The sequence below is a fragment of the Ahaetulla prasina genome, chromosome 6 (genome assembly GCF_028640845.1).
Source record: "Ahaetulla prasina isolate Xishuangbanna chromosome 6, ASM2864084v1, whole genome shotgun sequence".
Lineage (NCBI taxonomy): Eukaryota > Metazoa > Chordata > Lepidosauria > Squamata > Colubridae > Ahaetulla > Ahaetulla prasina.
In genome coordinates this window covers 67,484,779-67,509,543 of record NC_080544.1, presented here as the reverse complement: position 1 = coordinate 67,509,543, position 24,765 = coordinate 67,484,779, and the positions used below count along the sequence as shown (strand labels likewise).

The following is a 24,765-nucleotide window of genomic DNA, read 5'->3' as shown; positions in this document are numbered from 1 at the left end:
CAGCAAGACTGTTGATTGGACAATACTGGAAGAAAGAAGAGATACCTACAATAGAAGAATGGATATTGAAAGTTATTAATTGGCTGAGATGGCTAAAATCTCAGCGTTTTAAAAGACAATACGCAGGAAAGATATTTAATTGAATGGAAAAAATGGATTGATTATCTACAAAACAGATATCAGATTAAGAAATATCAGATTGCCTTTGAATAATTAGAAAGTTATTTTATGTAATGGGGAGGGGGTTGGGAGACGAAAAGCTTTGGATGTGGTTATTTGGATTGGACTTTACCTTGTGATTGACCGGGAAGCCGGGGTGGGGAGGAGGATGTTTTGTTTTTTTTGGGAGGGAGGGGGAAAAAAGGGGGAAAATGTTTTTGTTTTTTTTAAAACTCTTTCAATAAAAAAAAAAAAAAAAAAAAAAAAGTTAGCGTTGTCTTTGCTGTCCCCTGGTGACCCCTATTTATGCACTGCTAAGTTGCTAGTGTATTGAAAGATAACTTGCCAATGGTATACAAACATAATATTTGTTTTTCTATAGCCAAACCAAAGGTTCTTGGCAAAAATGTTGATTCCTCCTCACAAAGAAGGCTATCATTCTATACTGATTCAATAGTGCTTGTATCCCCACTTTTGAAAAACAGTCTTTCCTTTTCTAGAATAAAATAACAGGTGTTGTGACCCAGACTCAAGCAGGTAGCAACAAACGCAGTCCTTAATGAAAATAAACTTTATTCAAGCAGATGGGAATTGACCCATTCCCAGCGTCATGAAACTCAAAAGAAAGCAAAGGCTTCTCACACAAAACAGTCTGTCATTATTTCCAACCTGGTCCACTTTAGATAATTGCAAAAGTCCTTTGCAGATAAGCATCTTGAGCAGAGAATGGAGAGCTGCCAAGGTCTTCTCACAGAAACATCCAGAGCAGAGAATGGGACGAGCGCAGCTCCAACATTGTTTTCCGGCAAACTGAGACACCGATGCCAATCTCCTTTTAAACCTTATGGGAGGGGCCAATTATCTCTTGGCCCTACCCCCGAGGTGACCTCTCTGCTTGAGCTGCTCCTGCCTCTTGGCAGCTCTTCTCATTCGGGCATTAGGGACAGGCAGCTCTTCCTACCTCCTCGCTACACTCTGCCTCTGGAGGCTCTGGAGTCCACACCTCACTCTCACTACTCTCAGGCCCTGGAGGCTCTGGAGTCCGCACCCCATTTTTCGATGGCCCTGGCCTCGCCCCCGCCTCATCACTGTCCAATTCCGCCACCAGCACCATAGGCTGCTGACGGACCACAACAACAGGTACCAGTTGGATGTTGCAAACCTCATCCTGGTATTCTCTACCTAACGTTCTACCTGGATGAATGTTCTGAATGATTCATGACCCTCTAGATGTCATACATAGAATAGAATAGAATAGAATAGAATAGAATAGAATAGAATAGAATAGAATAGAATAGAATAGAATAGAATAGAATAGAATAGAATTTTTTATTGGCCAAGTGTGATTGGACACACAAGGAATTTGTCTTGGTGCATATGCTCTCAGTGTACATAAAAGAAAAGATACGTTCATCAAGGTACAACATTTACAACACAATTGATGATCAATATATCAATATAAATCATAAGGATTGCCAGCAACAAGTTATAGTCATACAGTCATAAGTGGAAAGAGATTGGTGATGGGAACTATGAAACGATTAATAGTAGTGCAGATTCAGTAAATAGTCTGACAGTGTTGAGGGAATTATTTGTTTAGCAGAGTGATGGCCTTCGGGAAAAAACTGTTCTTGTGTCTAGTTGTTCTGGTGTGCAGTGCTCTATAGCGTCGTTTTGAGGGTAGGAGTTGAAACAGTTTATGTCCAGGATGCGAGGGATCTGCAAATATTTTCACGGCCCTCTTCTTGATTCGTGCAGTATACAGGTCCTCAATGGAAGGCAGGTTGGTAGCAATTATTTTTTCTGCAGTTCTAATTATCCTCTGAAGTCTGTGTTTTTCTTGTTGGGTTGCAGAACCGAACCAGACAGTTATAGAGGTGCAAATGACAGACTCAATAATTCCTCTGTAGAATTGGATCAGCAGCTCCTTGGGCAGTTTGAGCTTACTGAGTTGGCGCAGAAAGAACATTCTTTGTTGTCCTTTTTTAATGATGTTTTTGATGTTAGCTGTCCATTTTAGATCTTGCGATATGATAGAACCCAGAAATTTGAAGGTTTCTACTGTTGATACTGTGTTGTCAAGTATTGTGAGAGGTGGAAGTATGGAAGGGTTTTTCCTAAAGTCTACCACCATTTCTACGGTTTTGAGTGTGTTCAGTTCCAGATTGTTTTGGTTGCACCACAAGGCTAGTCGTTTGACCTCTCGTCTATATGCGGATTCGTCATTGTCTCGAATGAGACCAATCACTGTTGTGTCATCTGCGAACTTCAGTAGCTTAACTGATGGATCATTGGAGATGCAGTCATTGGTATACAGAGAGAAGAGAAGTGGGGAGAGCACACAGCCTTGGGGGGCCCCTGTGCTAATTGTACAGGTATTTGATGTGATCTTGCTTAGCTTCACCTGCTGCTTCCTGTTTGTTAGGAAGCTTGTGATCCACTTACAAGCCTGTTCCGGTACCTGTAGCTGGTTTAGCTTAGTTAGGAGAATGTCTGGAATGATGGTATTGAATGCTGAACTAAAGTCTACAAAAAGGACCCTTGCATAGGTCTTTGGAGACTCAAGATGTTGTAGGATGTAGTGCAGAGCCATATTAACAGCATCATCTGTTGATCTATTTGCTCGGTATGCAAATTGCAAGGGGTCTAACAGCGGATCCGTGATGGTTTTCAGGTAGGAAAGCACTAGCCTTTCAAAGGTTTTCATGACTACAGATGTTAAAGCAACTGGTCTGTAGTCATTCAGTTCCTTGATGGTGGGCTTCTTCGGCACTGGGATGATGGTAGAGCGTTTGAAGCAAGAAGGAACATAACACATCTCTAGTGATTTATTGAAAATATGGGTGAAGATGGGGGCCAATTGGTCAGCACAGACTTTTAAGCAAGAAGGAGTTATCTTATCTGGGCCTGGAGCTTTTCCTGGCTTTTGTCTGTGAAATAGGTCCTGCACTTCCTTTTCTGTGATCACTAGGGGTTGTGAACCCAATGAAATGGGGTCAGTTGTAGGAGGCTTGGCTGTTGTTGGTGTGTCTGAGATGGGGGTTGTGGAGATAGGTGGCTGTAGTTTCCTTTCAAACCTGCAGTAAAACTCATTCAGGTCATCTGCCAGTTGTTGATTACCTTCAGCCTGGGAAGGAGGTTTGCCATAGCCGGTGATATTTTTAAGTTTTCCACATGTTTGCTGGTTCATTTGCTGAAAACTGATTCTTTAGCTTTTCAGAGTAGCTTCATATGACATCATAATCCTGCATTTTCTAGCTCACATGGATACAGTACAATTAAAGTCAAACAAGTGAAGGCTTTTCAACTGAGAGCTGCATAACTCACTGCATGAGAAAAATATCATTCGAAATAATAGAATAGAATAGAATAGAATAGAATAGAATAGAATAGAATAGAATACCGTGTTTTCTCAAAAATAAGATCCTGTGTTATATATTTTTTGGAACTCTGAAATAAGCACTTGGCCTTATTGCCATGCATTCAAAAGCCCGACTGGGCTTATTATCAGGGATGGCTTATTTTGGGGGAAACAGGGTAGAATAGAATAGAATAGAAACAGAGTTGGAAGGGACCTTGGAGGTCTTCTAGTCCAACCCCCTTCTTAGGCAGGAAACCCTATACCATTTCAGACAAATGATTATCCAAACTCTTTTTAAAAATTTTCAGTGTTGGAGCATTTACAACTTCTGGAGGCAAGTTGTTCCACTGATTAATTGTTCTAACTGTCAGGAAATTTCTCCTTAGTTCTAGGGTGCTGCTCTCCTTGATTAGTTTACATCCATTGCTTCTTGCCCTGCCCTCAGGTCCTTTGGAGAACAGCTTGACTCCCTCTTCTTTCTGGCAGCCCCTGAGATATCAGAACACTGCTTTCATGTCACCCCTAATCTTTCTTTTCATCAAACTAGACATACCCAATTCCAGCAACAGTTCTTTATATGTTTTAGCCTCTAGTCCCTAATCTTACTTACTTCAAGGGCAGGACTAATTGGAGCAGGCACTCCAGGCAGAAAAAAGCTTTCATAGAGCAATGGTGTAACTGAGGACAAATGAAAAAGAGTCAGTGTGAGAACATAATGGTAATAGATTATCTGGATCTTTTCAATCAAGGTTCAGGCCTGGGCATAAGAGAAAAAGTCCTCTAATTGCTCTTGCTGGTGACCTAAGGCAAGACTTAGATGGAGAAGAAGGACTCTACTAATCATGATAGATCTTCAATACCATCAAGCATGCTATCTTTCTGGATCCTCTGTGAGAGTTGGGAACTAGGCTGACTGTATTTTGGTAGTTCAGTTCCTTCTTTTCAGAGCAGTTCCAGGCTGTTGGATTTAGAAACAAACACAAACTTTAGTTCTCCATAATAGGGAACGGTCTTCCCCTGAAAAGAGCTGGCATGTAATCTGAATGTGCTCTTGGATATATGGCACTTGTTGGATCAGGGAGTAGAAGTATGGCTAGGAAGGCTTTATCTTTTCCCAACTTGCCATATATTTCCTCCTAGATTCTTCAAGACAGAGAAAAAATTGTGCAGATTGAGCTGTCAGCCATTGAGAAAGAGAAGGCCCGGTAAGACACTTCTATGAATCTAGTTCTTACTGTATCATATGTTAAATTGCAACCTTTGTAAGTCATGCAAACGTTATTGTAATTCTGTACAAGAAGAATATGGCTTTGATCGGTGGTGGGATTCAAATAACTTAACAACCGGTTCTCTGCCCTAATGATTTCTTCCAACAACCAGTTCATCAAACTGCTCAGAAAGTTAACAACCGGTTCTCCCGAAGTGGTGCGAACTGGCTGAATCCCACCACTGGCTTTGATGCACTGCAGCTGTTAAGTTAGTAATACAGTTGTTAAGTGAATTTGGCTTCCCCATAGACTTTGCTAATCAGAAGGTCACAAAAGCTGATCCCATGACACTGCAACCGTCATAAATATGAGTCAGTTACCATGCATCTGAATTTTGATCACATGACCATGGGGATGCTGCAACAGTCATAAGTGTTAAAAATGGTCATAAGTCACTTTTTTCAGTGCCATTGTAACTTTGAATGGTCACTAAATGAACTGTTGTAAGTTGAGGACTACCTGTACTTTTATTTCAAAAGTCACTTTTAGTCCGGGGGGGAGGGGGGGTTCCGAAAAACACTTTCCAGGGTTTCTTAGATTCTCATACCTTTCTAAAGCTATCTTCATTTACATCTGAAACCTGCCGCCAACCAGTCTGCTAAACCAATTCTGTTCTGGTATCCTCTCCCACTGCAGCTTCCACTGCCACCTGACCTGGAGGATGATACATACAATATCTCCAGTTCACGCCATACAAAACAACTCCAGAAACATCCAACAACTTGTGTACCCTGAAAAAGCATTTTAGCTCTCTCTGTAATATTGTTTTGAATCAACATTTGTTGCATATATTTCTTTTAACTATTCAGATATTGTCAATTCAGCTTTGGATATTTGCATATCAATTTCATTTGCACTGATTAATGACCGCAATGAAGTTTTTCAATTTTATTTATTTATTTATTTTATTTTTATTTTTATCTCCCTAGGGACTCAGGGCGGTTCACAACCAGATAAAATACACATAAATACAAATAAAACATCCATTAAAAAACTTATTATAATTGGCCGAATAATTAAAATGATAATAAAAATAATAAAATCCCCATTAAAACCAATTCGAATTTAAAATCTAGTCCAGTCCTGCGCAAATAAATAGATGTGTCTTAAGCTCGTGGCGAAAGGTTCGGAGGTCGGGAAGTTGGCGAAGTCCTGGGGGAAGCTCATTCCAGAGGGTGGGAACCCCACAGAGAAGGCCCTTCCCCTGGGTGTCGCCAGCCGGCACTGTCTGGCCGACGGCACCCCGAGGAGTCCCTCTCTGTGAGAGCGCATGGATCGGTGAGAGGTATTCGGTAGCAGCAGACGGTCCCGTAAGTATCCCGGCCCTATGCCATGGAGCGCTTTGAAGATAGTCACCAAAACCTTGAAGCGCACCCGGAAAACCACAGGCAGCCAGTGCAGTCTGCGCAGGAGAGGTGTTACATGGGAGCCACGAGGGGCTCCCTCTATCACCCGCGCAGCCGCATTCTGGACTAACTGGAGCCTCCAGGTGCACCTCAAGGGGAGCCCCATGTAGAGAGCATTACAGTAATCCAGACGAGATGTCACGAGAGCGTGAGTGACCGTGCATAGGGCATCCCGGTCTAGAAAGGGGTGCAACTGACGAAACAGGCGGACCTGGTAAAAAGCTCTCCTGGAGACGGCCGCCAAATGATCTTCAAAGGACAGCCGTTCATCCAGGACAACGCCCAAGTTGCGCACCCTCTCCATCGGGGCCAATGACTCGCCCCCAACAGTCAGCCGAGGCTGCAGCTGACTGTACCGGGATGCCGGCATCCACAGCCACTCTGTCTTGGAGGGATTGAGCTTGAGCCTGTTTCTCCCCATCCAGACCCGTACGGCTTCCAGACACCGGGACAACACTTCGATAGCTTCGTTGGGGTGGTCCGGTGTGGAAAAGTACAGCTGGGTGTCATCAGCGTACAGCTGGTACCTCACACCGAAACCACTGATGATCTCACCCAGCGGCTTCATATAGATGTTGAACAGAAGGGGCGAGAGAATCGACCCCTGTGGTACCCCACAAGTGAGGCGCCTCGGGACCGACCTCTGCCCCCTGTCAACACCGTCTGTGACCAATCGGAGAGATAGGAGGAGAACCACCGAAAAACGGTGCCTCCCACCCCCAATCCCTCCAACAGGTGCAGCAGGATACCATGGTCGATGGTATCAAAAGCCGCTGAGAGGTCTAATAGGACCAAGGCAGAGGAATAACCCCTATCCCTGGCCCTCCAGAATTTTAGTTTTCCTGGCCTTTGCCTGAAGGAAATTTGTTGGTTGTTTGCATAATCAAAGGTAGTTGAAGTTAGCCAAGTCATGCCTGAAACCTTAGCAGGAGTCTTTATTGTTTGCATTCTGAGCAGAGAAAGTTCCTGACTTTGAAGGAGGCATTCTGATTCTAATATCTGTACTGTCTGTGATGCTATTTTTTTTTCAAGAAGTAGAGTTTGCAGGTGGAAAAATATAGTTAGAGAGGCATGAATTCACTGAATCCAGATCAGAGATGTCAAACTGGCAGCCTGCAGGCCACGCCCATGGCAGTTCCACAAATGGGGAAAACATAACAAAATGTCATGAAACAGCAACGTGATGCCGCAAGCTTGATACCTGTGATCTAAGATTCTTTTATGAGAGAGAGAGAGAGAGAGAGAGAGAGAGAGAGAGAGAGAGAGAGAGAGAGAGAGAGAGAGAGAGAGAGAGAGAGAGAAGCATTTTGTCTACAGTATATGAGCCCTGGAGCCCTGAACAATTAAAAGAATATATATATATATATATATATATATATATATATATATATACATACATACATACATACATCACACACACACACACACACACACACACACACACACACACATTATATATATATATATATATATATATATATATATATATATATATATATATATATATATATATATATATATATATATATATATATATATATGTGTTTTCTGAGGTTTTCACGGTGTTTGTATGTAGGTCTTTGGTTGTTGGTTTTCTCCGTAAAATTGGAAGTGTCTTGACGTTTCGGAAGTCTCATTCGTCATCTTCAGACTTCAGCTTCGTGCTTCTGGGAGCAATGTGTGATTGCAGCTGTTTCTTCCTTTTTAACTGCTAGTGGAGGTTTGAACTGATTGGGTGGGAGCTTGGCTGTGCTCTGATTGGATGGGGGTTTTTTTGTGCTCTGATTGGCTGGAGGTGTGTCCTGTTTGGGTGGGGGCTTGGTTGTGCTCAGATTAGTCTGAGTTGCAGGGGGATTTGAGCTGGTGATCTGCATTGCTGTTGTTTGGCTTCGTGTTTGTGGTCGTGCTACATCGTGCTACATCATATCAACAGAGTACATGAAATCCCATGCACCGCCTGCCCCACCACATACATCGGACAAACCAACAAGAGGCTTGGAGACCGATTTGAGATCTGCCAGAGGATGTACCCAAAAACAGCTGTAGACATTGCTGATGGTGGTAGAAGACCCACCCACCTCGTTTCCCCATGGATTTTAGGACTGGGCTATTTTTTTCCACCTTCTCCATCTTTAGCCTATTCGTCATCATGTGTCAGCCACCATCAGACGATGGGTATCCATGTGAAGAACTATTGACTAATATCCTGCCACCCCGGACAATTATCATCTCTCGTCGACTTCTATCCCCTAGCGAAGTGTTATTTCTATGATTCGTTTACGCTATTCGGTACAGGAACTCTTGCGCCTGCGAGGTGCCCCCGCCTCGCAGGAATGGCCCGTTTTATTACCAAGGGCCGGCCTCAATGACGGGTCTTGGGACCCACAGAGGTGGCATGCGAAGAGGAAGAGCCTTTGGGGGTTTTTAGATAGGGCATTTTTAAGGGGTGGGAGGGGAAGGGCAGGTGTCGGGGGAAACCCGCCGGGTGGGGTATCAGTTCCTGCGCATGCTTGTGGCGGTGAGTTAATAGGTCCGAGGGTTACGGGGGGAGTTCGTGTTCCACTGGTTGAGGGTGATGCTATTTGCACGGTATGGGGGAGGGGCAGATTTGGCGGAAGTGGGGGCTCAGATCGTGTTAAGGGGGTGGGCGCTCGATGCTTGCAGGCGATCGCGCGCCCCGAGCCCTCAGACTTTTCCCGTTCCCCAGATGGTCAAGACCCTCAGAGCCCGGGCCTTCGGCTGATGTTGTGTAATGCACGGTCCGTGGCCAATAAGGCCCCCCTAATCTACGATCTTATTCAGGGGGGTGCCGCGGATTTTATAGGCATTACGGAGACCTGGTTGGGCACAGAAGGGGGCGTGCCCCTGGTACAGATGTGCCCGCCAGGTTTCCGTGCATTCCATCAGCCGAGAGCCCAGGGTAGGGGTGGGGGGGGCGGTTGTGATTAGAGAGAGTCTGGAGCCGAGGGAGACCACTGTGCCTCAGAACCCCTCTTTGTGAACCCCTGTGAACCCCTCTTTGTGAAGTGGGGCCATAGATGTCAGATGGGCTTGCTATTCGCGTACCTGGCTCCTTGCTGCGTGACAGCTGCCCTGCCCGAGCTCCTGGAGGTGCTTGCTGGGTTGGCAGTTGAGACCCCCAGACTCTTAGTCATGGGGGATTTTAACTTGCCATCTTCCGGCTCGTCATCGACAGCAGCTCGGGAGTTCACGGCTTCCATGACGGCCTTGAACCTGACTCAAGTAGTTGATGGCCCCACTCACACGGGGGGTGGTACACTGGATCTGATTTTTGTCTCTGGTCAGTGGTTGAGAGATCTGGACTTAAAGGAAATAGTCATTGAACCTTTGTCATGGTCAGATCACTCTCTCCTTCGCCTGGACTCTCTGACCGCCATCCAACACCGCAGGGAGACGGAGCCGATGCGTTGGTTCCGTCCCAGGCGCCTGATGGACCTGGAGAGGTTCCGGACGGAGCTTGGGCCACTTCCTGAGGGTCTGGCTCACGGCACGTCTGAGGAACTTGTTGCGGCCTGGGAACGGGCCGCGGCGGGGGCCTTAGACCGTGTCGTGCCTCTGCGGCCTCTGACCCGGCGCAGGTCCCAACCGGCTCCTTGGTTCTCCGAGGAGCTGAGGGGGATGAAGCGCCGGAGAAGACGCCTAGAGAGCTCTTGGAGGTCTAGCCGTTCAGAGGCTGATCGGACACTAGTGAAGTCCTATACTAGGACTTACCTAGTGGCATTGAGGGAAGCCTCCTCCCTCATTGCATCGGCAGATAACCGCCCAGCTGCCCTGTTTCGGGTGACGCGTTCCCTCCTTCACCAGGGGGAGCGGGATGACCCACTGCAGGGACGTGCTGAGGAGTTTAACGGTTATCTATACGATAAAATCGTTCAGCTTTGGGACGGGTTGGACCAAAATTGCGATGACTCAGGTGAGATGTCCGAGGGTGGTCTTGGTGACGTTGTTTGGGATGAGTTTGACCCTGTGGCTCCCGAGGACATTATTTATTTTATTTAATCATATTTATATACCGCCCTATCTCCCAAGGGACTCAGGGCGGTTTACAGGCACTAAAAAACAGATAAATAGAATATAAATACAATATAAAACATTTAAAAAACTTATTCCAAAGCCCGTCCAATTAAAAATAGAAATAAAACCCAATTTAAAACCCAAAATTTAAAATCTAGCTCAGTCCTGCACAATTAAATAAGTAAGTTTTAAGCCCACGGCGGAAGTTCCGAAGGTACGAAAGCTGACGAAGTCCGGGGGGTAGATCGTTCCAGAGGGTGGGAGCCCCCACAGAGAAGGCCCTTCCCCTGGGCGTCGCCAGACGACATTGCCTCGCTGACGGCACCCTGAGGAGACCCTCTCTGTGAGAGCGCACGGGACGGTGGGAGGTATTCGGTCGCAGTAGGCGGTCCCGTAAATAACCCGGCCCAATGCCATGGAGCGCTTTAAAGGTGGTCACCAAAACCTTGAAGCGCACCCGGAAGGCCACAGGAAGCCAGTGCAGTCTGCGCAGGATAGGTGTCATATGGGAGCCACGAGGGGCTCCATCTATCACCCGCGCAGCTGCATTCTGGACTAACTGTAGCCTCCGGATGCCCCTCAAGGGGAGCCCCATGTAGAGAGCATTGCAGTAATCCAGGCGACGTCAGCGCGTGAGTAACCGTGGATAGGGCACCCCGGTCCAGAAAGGGGCGCAACTGGCGTACCAGGCGAACCTGGTAGAACGCCCCCCTGGAGACGGCCGTCAAATGCTCTTCTAGAGACAGCCGTTCATCCAGGAGGACGCCTAAGTTGCGGACCCTCTCCATCGGGGCCAATGACTCGCCACCGATGTTCAGCCGCGGATTTAGCTGACTGTACCGGGATGCCGGCATCCACAGCCACTCTGTCTTGGCGGGATTGAGCTTGAGCCTGTTTCTCCCCATCCAGACCCGTACGGCCTCCAGACACCGGGACAGCACTTCGATAACCGTTGGGGTGGTTCGGTGTAGAAAGTACAGCTGAGTATCATCCGCATACAGCTGATACTTCACACGAAACCACTGATGATCTCACCCAGCGGTTTCATGTAGATGTTAAACAGAAGGCGAGAATCGACCCCGCGGCACCCCACAAGTGAGGCGCCTCGGGGCGACCTCTGCCCCTGTCAACACCGACTGCGACGGTCGGAGAGATAGGAGGAGAACCACCGATAAACGGTGCCTCCCACTCCCAATCCCCCCAACCGGCGCAGCAGGATACCATGGTCGATGGTATCGAAAGCCGCTGAGAGGTCTAATAGGACCAGGGCAGAGGAACAACCCCTATCCCTGGCCCTCCAGAGATCATCTACCAACGCGACCAAAGCCGTCTCCGTGCTGTAACCGGGTCGGAAACCGGACTGGAACGGGTCTAGATAGACAGTTTCATCCAGGTGCAAGGGAAGCTGATATGCCACCATACTCTCTACAACCTTCGCCGCAAAGCGAAGGTTGGAGACCGGACGATAATTACCTAAAACAGCCGGGTCCAGGGAAGGCTTCTTAAGGAGGGGCCTCACCACCGCCTCTTTCAAGGCGGCCGGGAAGACACCCTCCACCAAAGAAGCGATCGTAATCGCCTGGAGCCAGCCTCGTGTCACCTCCCGAGTGGCCAGCACCAGCCAGGAGGGCACGGGTCCAGTAAACACGTGGTGCCATCCAGCCTACCCAGCAACCTGTCCATGTCCTCGGGAGCCACAGGGTCAAACTCATCCCAAATAATGTCGCCAAGACCACCCTCGAGCGACTCACCCGCATCACCGCAATCTTGGTCCAGACCATCCCGAAGCTGAACGATTTTATCGTATAGATAACCGTTAAACTCCTCAGCCCGTCCCTGCACGGGTCATCCCGCTCCCCTGATGAAGGAGGGAGCGAGTCACCCAAACAGGGCGGCCGGGCGGTTATCTGCCGATGCAATGAGGGAGGAGGCGAGCTACGCCTCGCTTCCTCAATGCCACTAGGTAAGTCCTAGTATAGGACTTCACTAGTGTCCGATCAGCTTCGAACGGCTAGACCTCCAGGAACTCTCTAGGCGTCTTCTCCGCGCTTCATCCCCTCAGCTCCTCGGAGAACCAAGGAGCCGGTTGGGCCCTGCGCTGGGTCAGAGGCCGCAAAGGCACGACTCGGTCTAAGGCCCCGCGCGGCCCGTTCCCAGGCCGCAACAAGTTCCTCGGCCGAGCCGTGAGCCAGACCCTCAGGAAATGGCCCAAGCTCCGTCCGAACCCATCCGGGTCCATCAGGCGCCTGGGACGGAACCAACGATCGGCTCCGTCTCCCTGCGGTGGTGAATGGCGGTCAGAAAGTCCAGGCGAAGAAGAGAGTGATCTGACCATGACAAAGGTTCAGTGACTATTTCCTTTAAGTCCAGATCTCTCAACCACTGACCAGAGAGAAAAATCAGGTCCAGAGTGCCACCCCCAATGTGAGTAGGGCCATCAATTACCTGGGTCAGGTCCAAGGCCGTCATGGAAGCCGTGAACTCCCGAGCCGCTGTCGATGACGGGCCGGAAGATGGCAGTTAAAGTCCCCATGACTAAAAGTCTGGGGTCTCAACTGCCACCCCGCCAGCACCTCCAGGAGCTCGGGCAGGGCAGCTGTCACGTAGCAAGGAGCCAGGTACGCGATCAGCAAACCCATCTGACACCTATGACCCCATCTCACAAAGAGGGATTCGCACCCGCAATCTGAGGCACAGTGGTCTCCCTCGGCTCTAGACTCTCTCTAATCACAACCGCCACCCCACCACCCCTACCCTGGGCCTCGGTTGATGAAATGCACGGAAACCCGGCGGGCACATCTCCACGAGGGGCACACCCCCTTCCGTGCCCAACCAGGTCTCCGTAATGCCTATAAGGTCCGCAGAACCCCCCTGAATAAGATCACAAACAAGGGGGGCTTTGTTCACCACGGACCGAGCATTGCACAACATCAACCAAGGCCCGGCTCTGAGGATCCTGACCATCCGGGAACGGAGAAGTCCAGGGGTCGGAGCGTGATCGCTTTCAGACATCGAGCACGCGCTCCCGAAACTTGGTATGACCCTCGCCCGCCATATCTGCCTCTCCCACTTACCGTGTCAATAGAACCACCTCATCAATAGGAACACCTCCACCCCATAACCTCCGAACCTGATAAAGAAAGACCGCGAGCATGTGCAGAGACTGGCCTCACCCGACGGGTTACCCCATTGCCCGCCTTACCCTCCCACCCCTTAAAAGTTCCTCTCTAAAAACCCCACAAGCTCTTCTTTTCGCATGCCACCTCTGTGGGTCCCAAGACCCATCATGGAGGCCGGCCCTCGGTAGTGAGGAGGCCATTCCTGCAGGCGGGGCACTGCAGGCGCAAGAGTTCCTCATGAGTATAGTGCGAGCAGCTGAGACTAAGAATCGGCAAAAACAAAAGCTCCATCTCCGAATGGCAGGTGGTAGCAGATGGTACTAGTCCAGAATGAGGACGGACGCAGAATGGAACAGCGATAGGCACCAAATGACAGTCTAGGTGGTATTCTGTCGAGTGTATAGTCCAAACATCCTGGAACCGGGGGTGAGGGGAGATGGCACTCAGTCCTGGGGCACACCCTCCTCCGCCTTCCTCTGTCCCCAAATAAGTCCCATTGTCTCCCCCAAAAAGTCCTAATAGGACCAAAAACGGCCATAGAAGTCCCAAAAAGGCCGAGGGGGGCATGGATGATGTTATCACAGTCACAACCACAGACTGGTTACAGGGGAACCGCCCGAATGCCTCCATCATCTCCCGCAAACCTCCAACAACCCTCCAGACATGGCCAGGAATAAATCCTAACCACCCCAGAGGCCAGGTCTCCAGCCTTATCCCCAAGAGGCCAGGCCCATATAAAAGGCTGAACTTCTCCGAGAGGCTGGAGGATATGAAGGCTGCCAAGTCCACAATCCGGCAGCAGGGAGAAAGCCAACAAACCGTGGCACAAGAGGCAGATGGCAGTAGTAAGGGTAGATGTAATACCTCCGCTCTCATCCAAGTTGCAGAGGCTGAAACCCCCAAAATCCGAAGTCGATGGTCAGAAGAGGGCCGGAAGACGAGTCCAATGGCTAGAGGCCCGCCAGCGAGACGAATCGGCCGAAAAACGGCCGGCTAGAAAACGCCGACTCATCGCCCCACCTCCGAGCTCAGAACATGGCCTCCGAATCCACCGCCAGCCTACCCGGCCTCGTTCTCGGCAGCCATGTATCAGAGAAGGTCCAGAGACCTCTCCCATGGCTGCTCGAAAAGAGATCTCCCGGGCCGGGGGCAGCAAGCGGCTAGACGGGCCGCCAGGACATTGCCAGCATCGGAGGGGCCTTTTTCCTCGTCGGAGCCGAGTCTTCAGAACAGCGCCATCTTGCGCATGCGTAGAGCTATGGACAGGTTGTTGGGTAGGTTGAATGCCACCACGTGTTTACTGGACCCGTGCCCCTCCTGGCTGGTGCTGGCCACTCAGGAGGTGACACGAGGCTGGCTCCAGGCGATTACGACTGCTTCTCTGGTGGAGGGTGTCTTTCCGGCCGCCTTGAAAGAGGCGGTGGTGAGGCCCCTCCTCAAGAAGCCTTCCTGACCCGCTGTTTTAGGTAATTATCGTCGTCTCCAACCTTCGCTCGGGCGAAGGTTGTAGAGAGTATGGTGGCATATCAGTTTCCTTACACCTGGATGAAACTGTCTATCTAGACCCGCTCCAGTCCGGTTTCCGCCCGGTTACAGCACGGAGACGGCTTTGGTCACAGGATGATCTCTGAGGGCCAGGATAGGGGTTGTTCCTCTGCCCTGGTCCTATTAGACCTCTCAGCGGCTTTCGATACCATCGACCATGGTATCCTGCTGCGCCGGTTAGAGGATTGGGAGTGGAGGCACCGCTTATCGGTGGTTCTCCTCCTATCTCTCCGACCGTCGCAGACGGTGTTGACAGGAGGGCAGAGGTCGGCCCCGAGGCGCCTCACTTGTGGGTGCCGCAGGGTCGATCCTCTCGCCTTCTGTTCAACATCTACATGAAGCCGCTGGGTGAGATCATCAGTGGTTTCGTGTGAGGTACCAGCTGTACGCTGATGACACCCAGCTGTATTTTCCACACCGGACCACCCCAACGGCTATCAAGTGCTGTCCCGGTGTCTGGAAGCCGTACGGGTCTGGATGGGGAGAAACAGGCTCAAGCTCAATCCCTCCAAGACAGAGTGGCTGTGGATGCCGGCATCCTGGTACAGTCAGTTGAGTCCGCGGCTGATTGTCGGTGGCGAGTCATTGGCCCCGATGGAGAGGGTGCGCAACTTAGGCGTCCTCCTGGATGAACGGCTGTCTCTAGAAGATCATTTGACGGCCGTCTCCAGGAGAGTTTTCTACCAGGTTCGCCTGGTGCGCCAGTTGCGCCCCTTTCTAGACCAGGATGCCCTATGCACGGTCACTCACGCACTCGTGACGTCTCGCCTGGATTACTGCAATGCTCTCTACATGGGGCTCCCCTTGAAGGGCATCCGGAGGCTGCAGTTAGTCCAGAATGCGGCTGCATGGGTGATAGAGGCCTCGTGGCTCCCGCATGACACCTATCCTGCGCAGACTGCACTGGCTACCTGTGGCCTTCCGGTGCGCTTCAAGGTTTTGGTGACCATCTTTAAAGCGCCCATGGCATAAGGCCGGGCTACTTACGGGACCGCCTGCTGCTACCGAATACCTCTCTCCCACCTGCGCCTCATAGAGAGGGACTCTCAGGTGCCGCCAGCGAGGCAATGTCGTCTGGCGCCCAGGGGAAGGGCCTTCTCTGTGGGGGCTCCCACCCTTTGGAACGAACTACCCCCAGGACTTCGTCAGCTTCCGGACCTTCGGACCTTCCGCCGCGAGCTTAAAACACACTTATTTATTTGCGCAGGACTAAGTTAGATTTTAAATTTACGGGTTTTAAACTGGGTTTTATTTTTTATATTTTTAAATATTTGGCGTTTAGAATAAGTTTTTTAATTGTTTTTTACTCTGTATTTATGTGTTTTTAAGTGCCTGTTAACCGCCCTGAGTCCCTCGGGAGATAGGGCGGTATATAAATATGATTAAATAAATAAATAAATAAATAATAAACAGAAGAATAAGTGCACACATTGAAGAACACAAGAACTCAGTCAAAAAAGAGGAACCAACTTCTTCCCTGGTCCAACACCTTAAAGCCACAGGACACAATATTGACTTTAAAAAGACCAGAACTATCGCCAAAACTGAACACTTTAACAACAGAATAATCAGAGAAGCCATTGAGATAGAAAAACGCCCACACAGCATGAACAAACGAGATGATACCTCCCGCCTACCAGCCAATTGGAAACCCGCCCTTATTGATAAACGAGTCCCTAACACAAGGAATGACACCAGAACCACACTCACGAGGTCCACACAGGATGTCACCACCACACATCCACCCAGAAAGCAGACCCAAACCCACACTGATCATGAAGCACGACCAAGGACCAGAAGCCAGACCGCAGCTGCAACATTAGCCATTTCAAACCCCTCCAATCCATACATACAGCAGACAGACACCCACTATGAAGATGTAGCATGACCACAAACATGAAGCCAAACAACAGCAATGCAGCTCACCAGCTCAAATCCCCCTGCAACTCAGACTAATCTGAGCACAACCAAGCCCCCACCCAAACAGGACACACCTCCAGCCAATCAGAGCACAAAAAAACCCCCATCCAATCAGAGCACAGCCAAGCTCCCATCCAATCAGTTCAAACCCCCACTAGCAGTTAAAAAGGAAGAAACAGCTGCAATCACACATTGCTCCCAGAAGCACGAAGCTGAAGTCTGAAGATGACGAATGAGACTTCGTCGAAACGTTGCCAAGACACTTCCAATTTTACGCGGGAGAAAACCTGAATAACCAAAGACCTACACACACACACACACACACACACACACACACACACACACACACATATATATATATTTGTTTTCTGAGGTTTTCACGGGTGTTTGTATATAGGTCTTTGGTTGTTCGGGTTTTCTCCCGAACAACTGCTAGTCGGGTTAACTCCCGACTAGCAGTTAAAAGGAAGAAACAGCTGCGATCACACATTGCTCCCAGAAGCACGAAGCTGAAGCCTGAAGATGACGAATGAGACTGAAGGCCTCTTCATCCTGCCAATATGGTTTCCAGCCAATATGGTCCTGAGCGTTCTTTTGCCAATTGGGCCTGCAATATTTGCTGATGTCATCGATCTATTTTGTTTTAGGTCTCTTTCGTGGATGCTTTTTTATCAAGTGGGATCAGTTCTATGACTGACTTAGTCCAGCTGCCATCTGTTCTTCTTGCTATGTGACCGACCATTTCCATTTCCATTATTTTACTCTCTTGATAGTATCATATACTTTCATTTCTTCTCTCTATATATTCCTTTTAATTCTTCAGATTAAATTTACTTTCTTGTAAAAAGACCTGGGAAGAAAAGGCTGACTAACAAGAAAAGAAACCCCACTCTTAATATAAATGTCTATGTTTTATATACAGAGCATACCTACATCTTATCTTACAAGCATGGCTTTCTCAGTGTTGGCTTAAAGGACACCACTTCTTTCATCATCATAATCTGAGTGGCTGTGAATACCGACATCCCGGTACAGCCAGATGATGCCATCGCTGACTGTTGAGGGCGAGTTATTGGCCCTTATGGACAGGGTTCGCAACTTAGGCGTCCTCCTGGATGGATGGTTGTCTTTTGACGAGCATATGACGACCGTTGCCAGGGGAGCTTTTTATCAGGTACGCCTGATACGCCTGTTGCGCCCCTTCCTAAACCGGGATTCCCTATGCACGGTCACTCATGCCCTTGTCACTTCCCGCCTGGACTACTGTAATGCTCTCTACATGGGACTCCCCTTGAAGAGCACCCGGAGGCTCCAGCTGGTCCAGAACGCGGCTGCGCGGGTAATAGAGGGAGCGACTCAAGGCTCCCATATAACACCTCTCCTGCGCAAGCTGCACTGGCTTCCTGTGGTCTTGCGATTGCAATTCAAGGTGTTGGTTACCACCTTTAAAGCACTCCATGGCATAGGACCAGGTTATTTACGAGACCGCCTCCCATTGACCTGTGCGCTCCCATAGGGAGGGCCTCCTCAGGGTGCCGTCAGTCAAACAATGTCAACTGGCAACCCCCAGGGGGAGGGCCTTCTCTGTGGGGGCACCTGCCCTCTGGAATGAGCTGCCTCCAGGTATAAGACAACTCCCTGACCTCCGGACTTTCCGTCGCGAGTTGAAGATGTTTTTGTTTTGCAGGGCTGGCTTAAAGTAATAGTAATTTTAATAGGGGTTTATTATAGTTTTATTATTGTTTTAAAGTCGTATTTTCGGCCAAATTGAATCAGTTTTTTAACAGGTTTTTAAATTTTTGGGTTATATGTATATTGCGTTTTTATCTGGCTGTAAACTGCCCTGAGTCCTTTGGGAGAAGGGCGGTATAGAAATTAAATTATTATTATTATTATTATTATTATTATTATTATTATTATTATTATTATTATTATTATTATTATTATTATTATTATTATTATTATTATTATTATTCCAAAGACTACCACATTCTTCGAGGATTTCTCAAGAAACCCTTTTGGGAGGTTTTAGGAACAAGTTCACTGGTACAAAATCTGTTTCAATAATCCAGACTTCTCTTCTTTCAGGTGTCACAGCAACTTTCCAGGCAAGTTTTTGAATCTTCACCCAAACAACTTGATGTATGAAATAGCCAGGGCTCAACTGGTCAGTAACCTTGTTTTATCCAAAACAGAGAAAGCTATCTGGTCAGTCTTGTGAACATAAATTATAGATCACCAATGAGGAAAATTGGGTCCTCCGTTTTAGCAATACTTATCACAATTATTGAAAGTGAGCTTTGACAGAGATACTTGCTTAGTGATACCTTGGAGTTGTAGAATAAGATATGGCTTAATAGCTCTGAAAGGGAAGGGATATAGACTAACCTTATATAATTTGTGATTAATTCAAAGAAACTGGCAGGTTGTCGTCACAGTAAGCTAATAATCTACATTTTGCAGTTACTAAATATATAACTCTTAAGTAGTCAGCAGATACAGTATCTATAGTCCTAAAATAAGGATTGTCTTAACAACCTAACGCTATGATGCTCCTCTGCATTAACAGTGGGGCACAAATTTAGCAGTAATTGACTCGTCATCTGTTGTTACTGGATTTCTTTGCACATATGGGTGCTTGGCATCAATAGAGAGACAGCATGCCTCTGAATTTCAATTGCTGGAATGGAAAGCACCAAGGAAGTGTTATCATGTATCCCACCTGAGGTATCCATCTGAGAGATCTGAGAAGGAATACTGAACTAGACTGGACCTTGACAGGATTTAGTAGGTTGTTTCTTAGACACTCTTAAATCATGTTGCTCAAAATGGTTACAAATGCTGTTATTTCCCAACATCTAAGAGAATAGTGCAAAATCATGCTGCAATTTAGCAGCATGGTTTCAATGGCAAGAAAATTAGATTAAGGGAACTTAACTGTCTAAATTACACAGAGAGGAACTTTAAAACGTTCACCATTTAAGTACTGGGAACACTGGAAGCTAGAAATCTTGAAATCTAATTTTACTCTTTTTTACCTAAAGGAAGAAAAAATAAGAATGGAAGAGAGGCCTATGAAACAGCAGCTTTGTGGTGGTAGGTTAGTGAAGCAAATATTACTATTTGATAGTGACAATAACTACAACGTAAACTTGCAACAACCAGAAAGAGAAACCTGACTGATATGCATAGAGTACATTTTTCTTATGATCAGATGATTGCCTGGAGAGCTTGTCTAAGGTTTTCCCGTGGATTTTCAGAACTCGGTTTTTATGATTAATCAGGCAGACCACAATTTCCATTAAAGAAAAATATAATTCAAAGGTGAATTTGCCATACACTCAATGGTAGCAGGGCATTAAACAATAGGATGATTTATGAAATCTAATGAGAAGCTCTTCCTAGTTTCATAACTTCATAACATATTATGTACCATGAATGCCACAGATATCCAACACAGCTGTAGCATCTTAGCCTAAATGAGCTTACATCATTAGTCAAAAAGAAATCAAACTTTATTTATTTTTATTTTATTTATTTGTCACAACAGTATATATAAGCATAAGCATGAAAAACTATACTATATAAAGCATATATATAATCATAAGTACGTAATAACTATATGAAATTGGATACTATCAAAGGGAACATTAGGACAGGAATGGTAGGCACGCTGGTGCTGTTATGCATGCCCCTTACAGACCTCTTAGGAATGTGGTGAGATCAATAGTAGATAGTTTTTGGTTAAAGCTTTGGGGATTTTGGGAAGAGACCACAGAGTCTGGTAGTGCATTCCAGGCATTAATAACTCTGTTGCTGAAGTCATATTTTCTGCAATCAAAATTGGAGAGGTTCACTTTTTTAGAATCCATTAGATTCCAGTAAATTGGTTGAAGAATCAGTGCATGATAGATCTTCAGTGGAATGAACCAAAAATGAATATGATGATTCTAAATATTGGATCTCAACAGCTTTCCTATTTTTACCTGATAGACTATTAAGTAAACTATTAAACTATAAACTAATTTTTATTTATGCCGGAATAATTATAATGAAATACATTTTTCATTAGATTATATAGTAACTTTTGGAAAACTTGTCTGTGTTATAGTAACTTTTGGAAAACTGTTAACATCTCAGAAATATAGTAACAAGGGGATTAGTAGTATTAAAAATATAAGAGGAAAGTTATGAGAAAACATAGGTCAAAAATGGGCACAGCAGAGGAAAAACCTGCCATAAAAATTTTAATAAACTCATACAAGTCAGCTTTAATGTTCTAAAAGATCTCTATAAATATATTAGAACTTCAAATAAATAATAACACTTGACTGCTTCTTTCTGTGATGCAAGATAGAAGAAAGGATTGCATATATTATGCAGCTAAGCCTTTCCTTTCTTTCTTTTATTTATTTATTTATTTATTTATTTAATTTTGTCATAACAATATATACAAGTATAACACAAAACATATAGAATAGAATAGAATATTTTAATTTATAGACCGCCCTTCTCCCGAAGGACTCAGGGCGGTATACAGCCAGGATAAAATACAGGAAAAAACAACACATACAAAGCTAAAAACAACCCTTAAAAAACCTATTCAATATGGCTACTTTAGATAAAATATTTCCCTATAAAATTTACAAAAAAATTTAAAACCCATAAAATCAATTTGATATTTTTAAAATTTAAGCGAGTCCAGCAAGACGAAATAAGTAGGTTTTAAGTTCACGGCGGAAGGTCCCAAGGTCAGGTAGTTGTCGAAGTCCAGGGGGAGGCTCGTTCCATAGGGTAGGAGCCCCCACAGAGAAGGCCCTCCCCCTGGGGGCCGCCAGTCGACATTGCTTGGCTGATGGCACCCTGAGGAGCCTCTCTCTGTGAGAGCGCACCGGTCGTTGGGAGATAGATGTTGGCAGTAGACGGTCCCGTAGGTATCCCGGTCCTAAGCCATGAAGCGCTTTAAAGGTAGTAACTAACACCTTGAAGCGCACCCGGAAGACAACAGGCAGCCAGTGCAGTCTGCGCAGGATAGGTGTTACATGGGAGCTCCGAACCGCTCCCTCAATAACCTGCGCAGCCGCATTCTGAACTAACTGGAGTCTCTGGGTGCTCTTCAAGGGAAGCCCCATGTAGAGAGCATTGCAATAGTCCAGGTGAGAAGTAACGAGTGCATGAGTGACCATGCATAGGGCATCCCGGTCCAGGAAGGGATGCAACTGGCGGATCAGGCGAACCTGATAGAAAGCCCTCCTGGAGACGGTTGTCAAATGGTCTTCGAAAGACAACCACCCATCCAGGAGCATGCCCAAGTTGCGCACCCTTTCCATCGGGGCCAATGACTCGCCCCCAACAGACAGCCGCGGCTGCAGGTGACTGTACCGGGGTGCCGGCATCCACAGCCACTCCGTCTTGGGGGGATTAAGTTTGAGCCTGTTCCTCCCCATCCAGACCTGTACGGCTTCCAGACACCGGGTCAGTACTTCGATAGCTTCGTTGGGGTGGCCTGGGGTGGAAAAGTACAGCTGTGTGTCATCAGTGTACAGATGGTATCTCACCCCAAAACCACTGATGATCTCACCCAGCGGCTTCATATAGATGTTGAACAGGAGAGGCGAGAGAATCGACCCCTGCGGCACCCCACACATGAGGCGCCTCGGAGTCGACCTCTGTCCCCCTGTCAACACCGTCTGCGTCCGGTCAGAGAGGTAGGAGGAGAACCACCGATAAATGGTGCCTCCCACTCGTATATATGAGGAGAAACAAGGAAGTATAAGTATGTGTGTGTATATATATATATAAATATTTGTTTAACCAAAGATATATATATATATATATATATATATATATATATATGTATGTATGTATGTATGTATGTATGTATGTATGTATGTATAGGGAAAGAAACAATAGGACAGGAACAGTAGGCATGTTTGTGTTCTTATGCATGCCCCTCTCTTTGTGGCAGAACTTTGACCCTTTCATTAGGGACAGATTAACTTGTGCCAGTAAACAAACCACAGATTTCTGTTTCCCTTTCTTTTGTTAAATAGGAGGAATTATTATTTTTATCAGGTGTTGGTTTGGTTTGATTTGGTTTTATATGATGTCTTTTGGGGAAGGGAACATAGAAGTTGATTAGATAACAGACACAGAGCAATGTTTCTGTTGTTACATGGGTGTCACTGAGGGCTAAATGACATAAAGACTCAAGATACTCATGATTATCTAGTCTTAGGTTTGTGGGCAAATTGTTCAGTATTTCAGATCTAGCAAGATTCAAGTAGAAATAACATTGTTTATTTCTTCCGTTATGTGCATAAGCAGAAGACAGAAAGACTATGGGATGGAAAGTATAGAGAATATTTTTCCCAAAATGTATCTCTTAGACTCAAATCAAGTATGGAAGTTTTCCTCACAACCCAGCTTCCAGAATTACAGCTCATGCAAGTTTTAGTAGAAGTTCCAACACATCTAGGAAGCATTTGTTTGGGCATGGCTGGGATTATAAAATACTGTCTTGCTAAAACTTGTCATAGCTGGGGAGATACAGATATAGTTCTGCCACATTCAGTCTACAGTTTTAGATGTTTGATCAAGCCTGATAGAAAGAAACCAGATACTTCATTGACACTGAAATTTTATCAATTGATGGTAAACTAAAACCCGGAGAAGGGATATTTTGTTTTTTTGCTGTTTGTTTTTCTTTCATCTGTCATGTGAATGCAGGGCCAAACATATTTCTTTATCACCCAATATGGATTCTCCTTATTAGTTTTCAACAACAAATTCATATGCCCAGAAAATGCAACTAGGGCTTCCAGACATGACTTTATGGTCATCTCTGAAACCCTCTTTTTAATCAAAAATCCAAAGCATTCTTGTACCTGAACATCAAACTCTAGGAATTTAATTACAGTATGTTTTCTTCAATCAATAAACTGTCATTAAGATGTAAGAAGTTATTGTTTTTGCCATGACCTACTTTACTTTTATCAACTGCAAGTTTCACATTTCTTTTCAACAGGTGGAAGCTAGCCTGGGTTTTTATTATTTTGTGGCATTTTGCTGGAATCCTGCTGGTGATACTCCTCACTGTGCTTCTAGTCATACTGTTTGTTCTTGGTGTCTGCCTTTCAAACCATACAGTCACAGAGGCATACCAACGACCCTTATGGTGGTTTTTGGACTATTATATCCAGCCACATATGCAACTGTATAGTACTGGCCTCTTACCAAAGTGATGCCAGAATCAAAAAGAGCTGCTGACTAAAGAGATCCTGTCATTATAATGTATATGAATGTGGATAAAGCTGATATCCTATCAAAAATTTCCAGGGCTGAATTATTTCAACTGAAATTCCTTGCAGACCTGCTCAATTTACCATGCTAAATAAGGCAACTCTGTGTGGTTGACACTCAGGACACTTGAACCATACTGTTTTCTCTGCCTGCTTGAATTTAAAGATAGCATAAGAAAAGTCCATACCAAAGGCCTATCTAATCTTCCTCCCAATAGTGGTCTGAGTCAGCCATTATGGCCCATTATACCTTCTATGAATCTAATTTCAAAGCAGACCTATTGGTAGCAGTTTCCTTAGTTTAGCTTTGTGCTAGTTATTTTCTTTTCTCTGATAAGTGTATCTCCCACACTCAGTGTCATTGAAAATGCCAAATTCTAGAATAATGAAAAGAATTGTTTATCCCCTTTCTTTATACCAGGACTGTTATAAAACCCATAAGAAGAGTATGCATGTCAAGTGATTGATGATCCATGACACAAAGCATGATTCACAAATTGGATAAAAATTGTTCTTTAGAGGAATATAGTTTACAAATAAAAATAAAAATATAGAACACAAATACTTAAAACACAAGGTTATTAAAAGCATTCATTAATTCAAACTGGAAAAATAACAATAAAAATACTATCAATAAAACGAATATTAAGA

At 46.1% G+C, this 24,765-nt stretch overlaps 1 protein-coding gene across 3 annotated transcripts in view; it reads left to right on the top strand.

The window, feature by feature from the left end:
* Positions 1-24,529, top strand: part of LOC131201033 (uncharacterized) — a 43,620-nt gene extending 19,091 nt beyond the window's left edge. Inside the window, exons 9-12 of one of the 3 annotated variants that reach the window (XM_058188536.1) lie at positions 4,661-4,725; positions 18,902-18,921; positions 19,858-19,909; positions 23,841-24,529. In XM_058188536.1, the coding sequence (XP_058044519.1) occupies positions 4,661-4,725; positions 18,902-18,921; positions 19,858-19,909; positions 23,841-24,057 (354 nt within the window). In that variant the 3' untranslated portion in view covers positions 24,058-24,529. Of the gene's footprint in view, positions 1-4,660; positions 4,726-18,901; positions 18,981-19,857; positions 19,910-23,840 lie in introns of all 3 variants that reach the window. The other 2 variants (XM_058188538.1, XM_058188539.1) reach the window with 2 other exon arrangements.
* Positions 24,530-24,765: the final 236 nt, after the last annotated feature.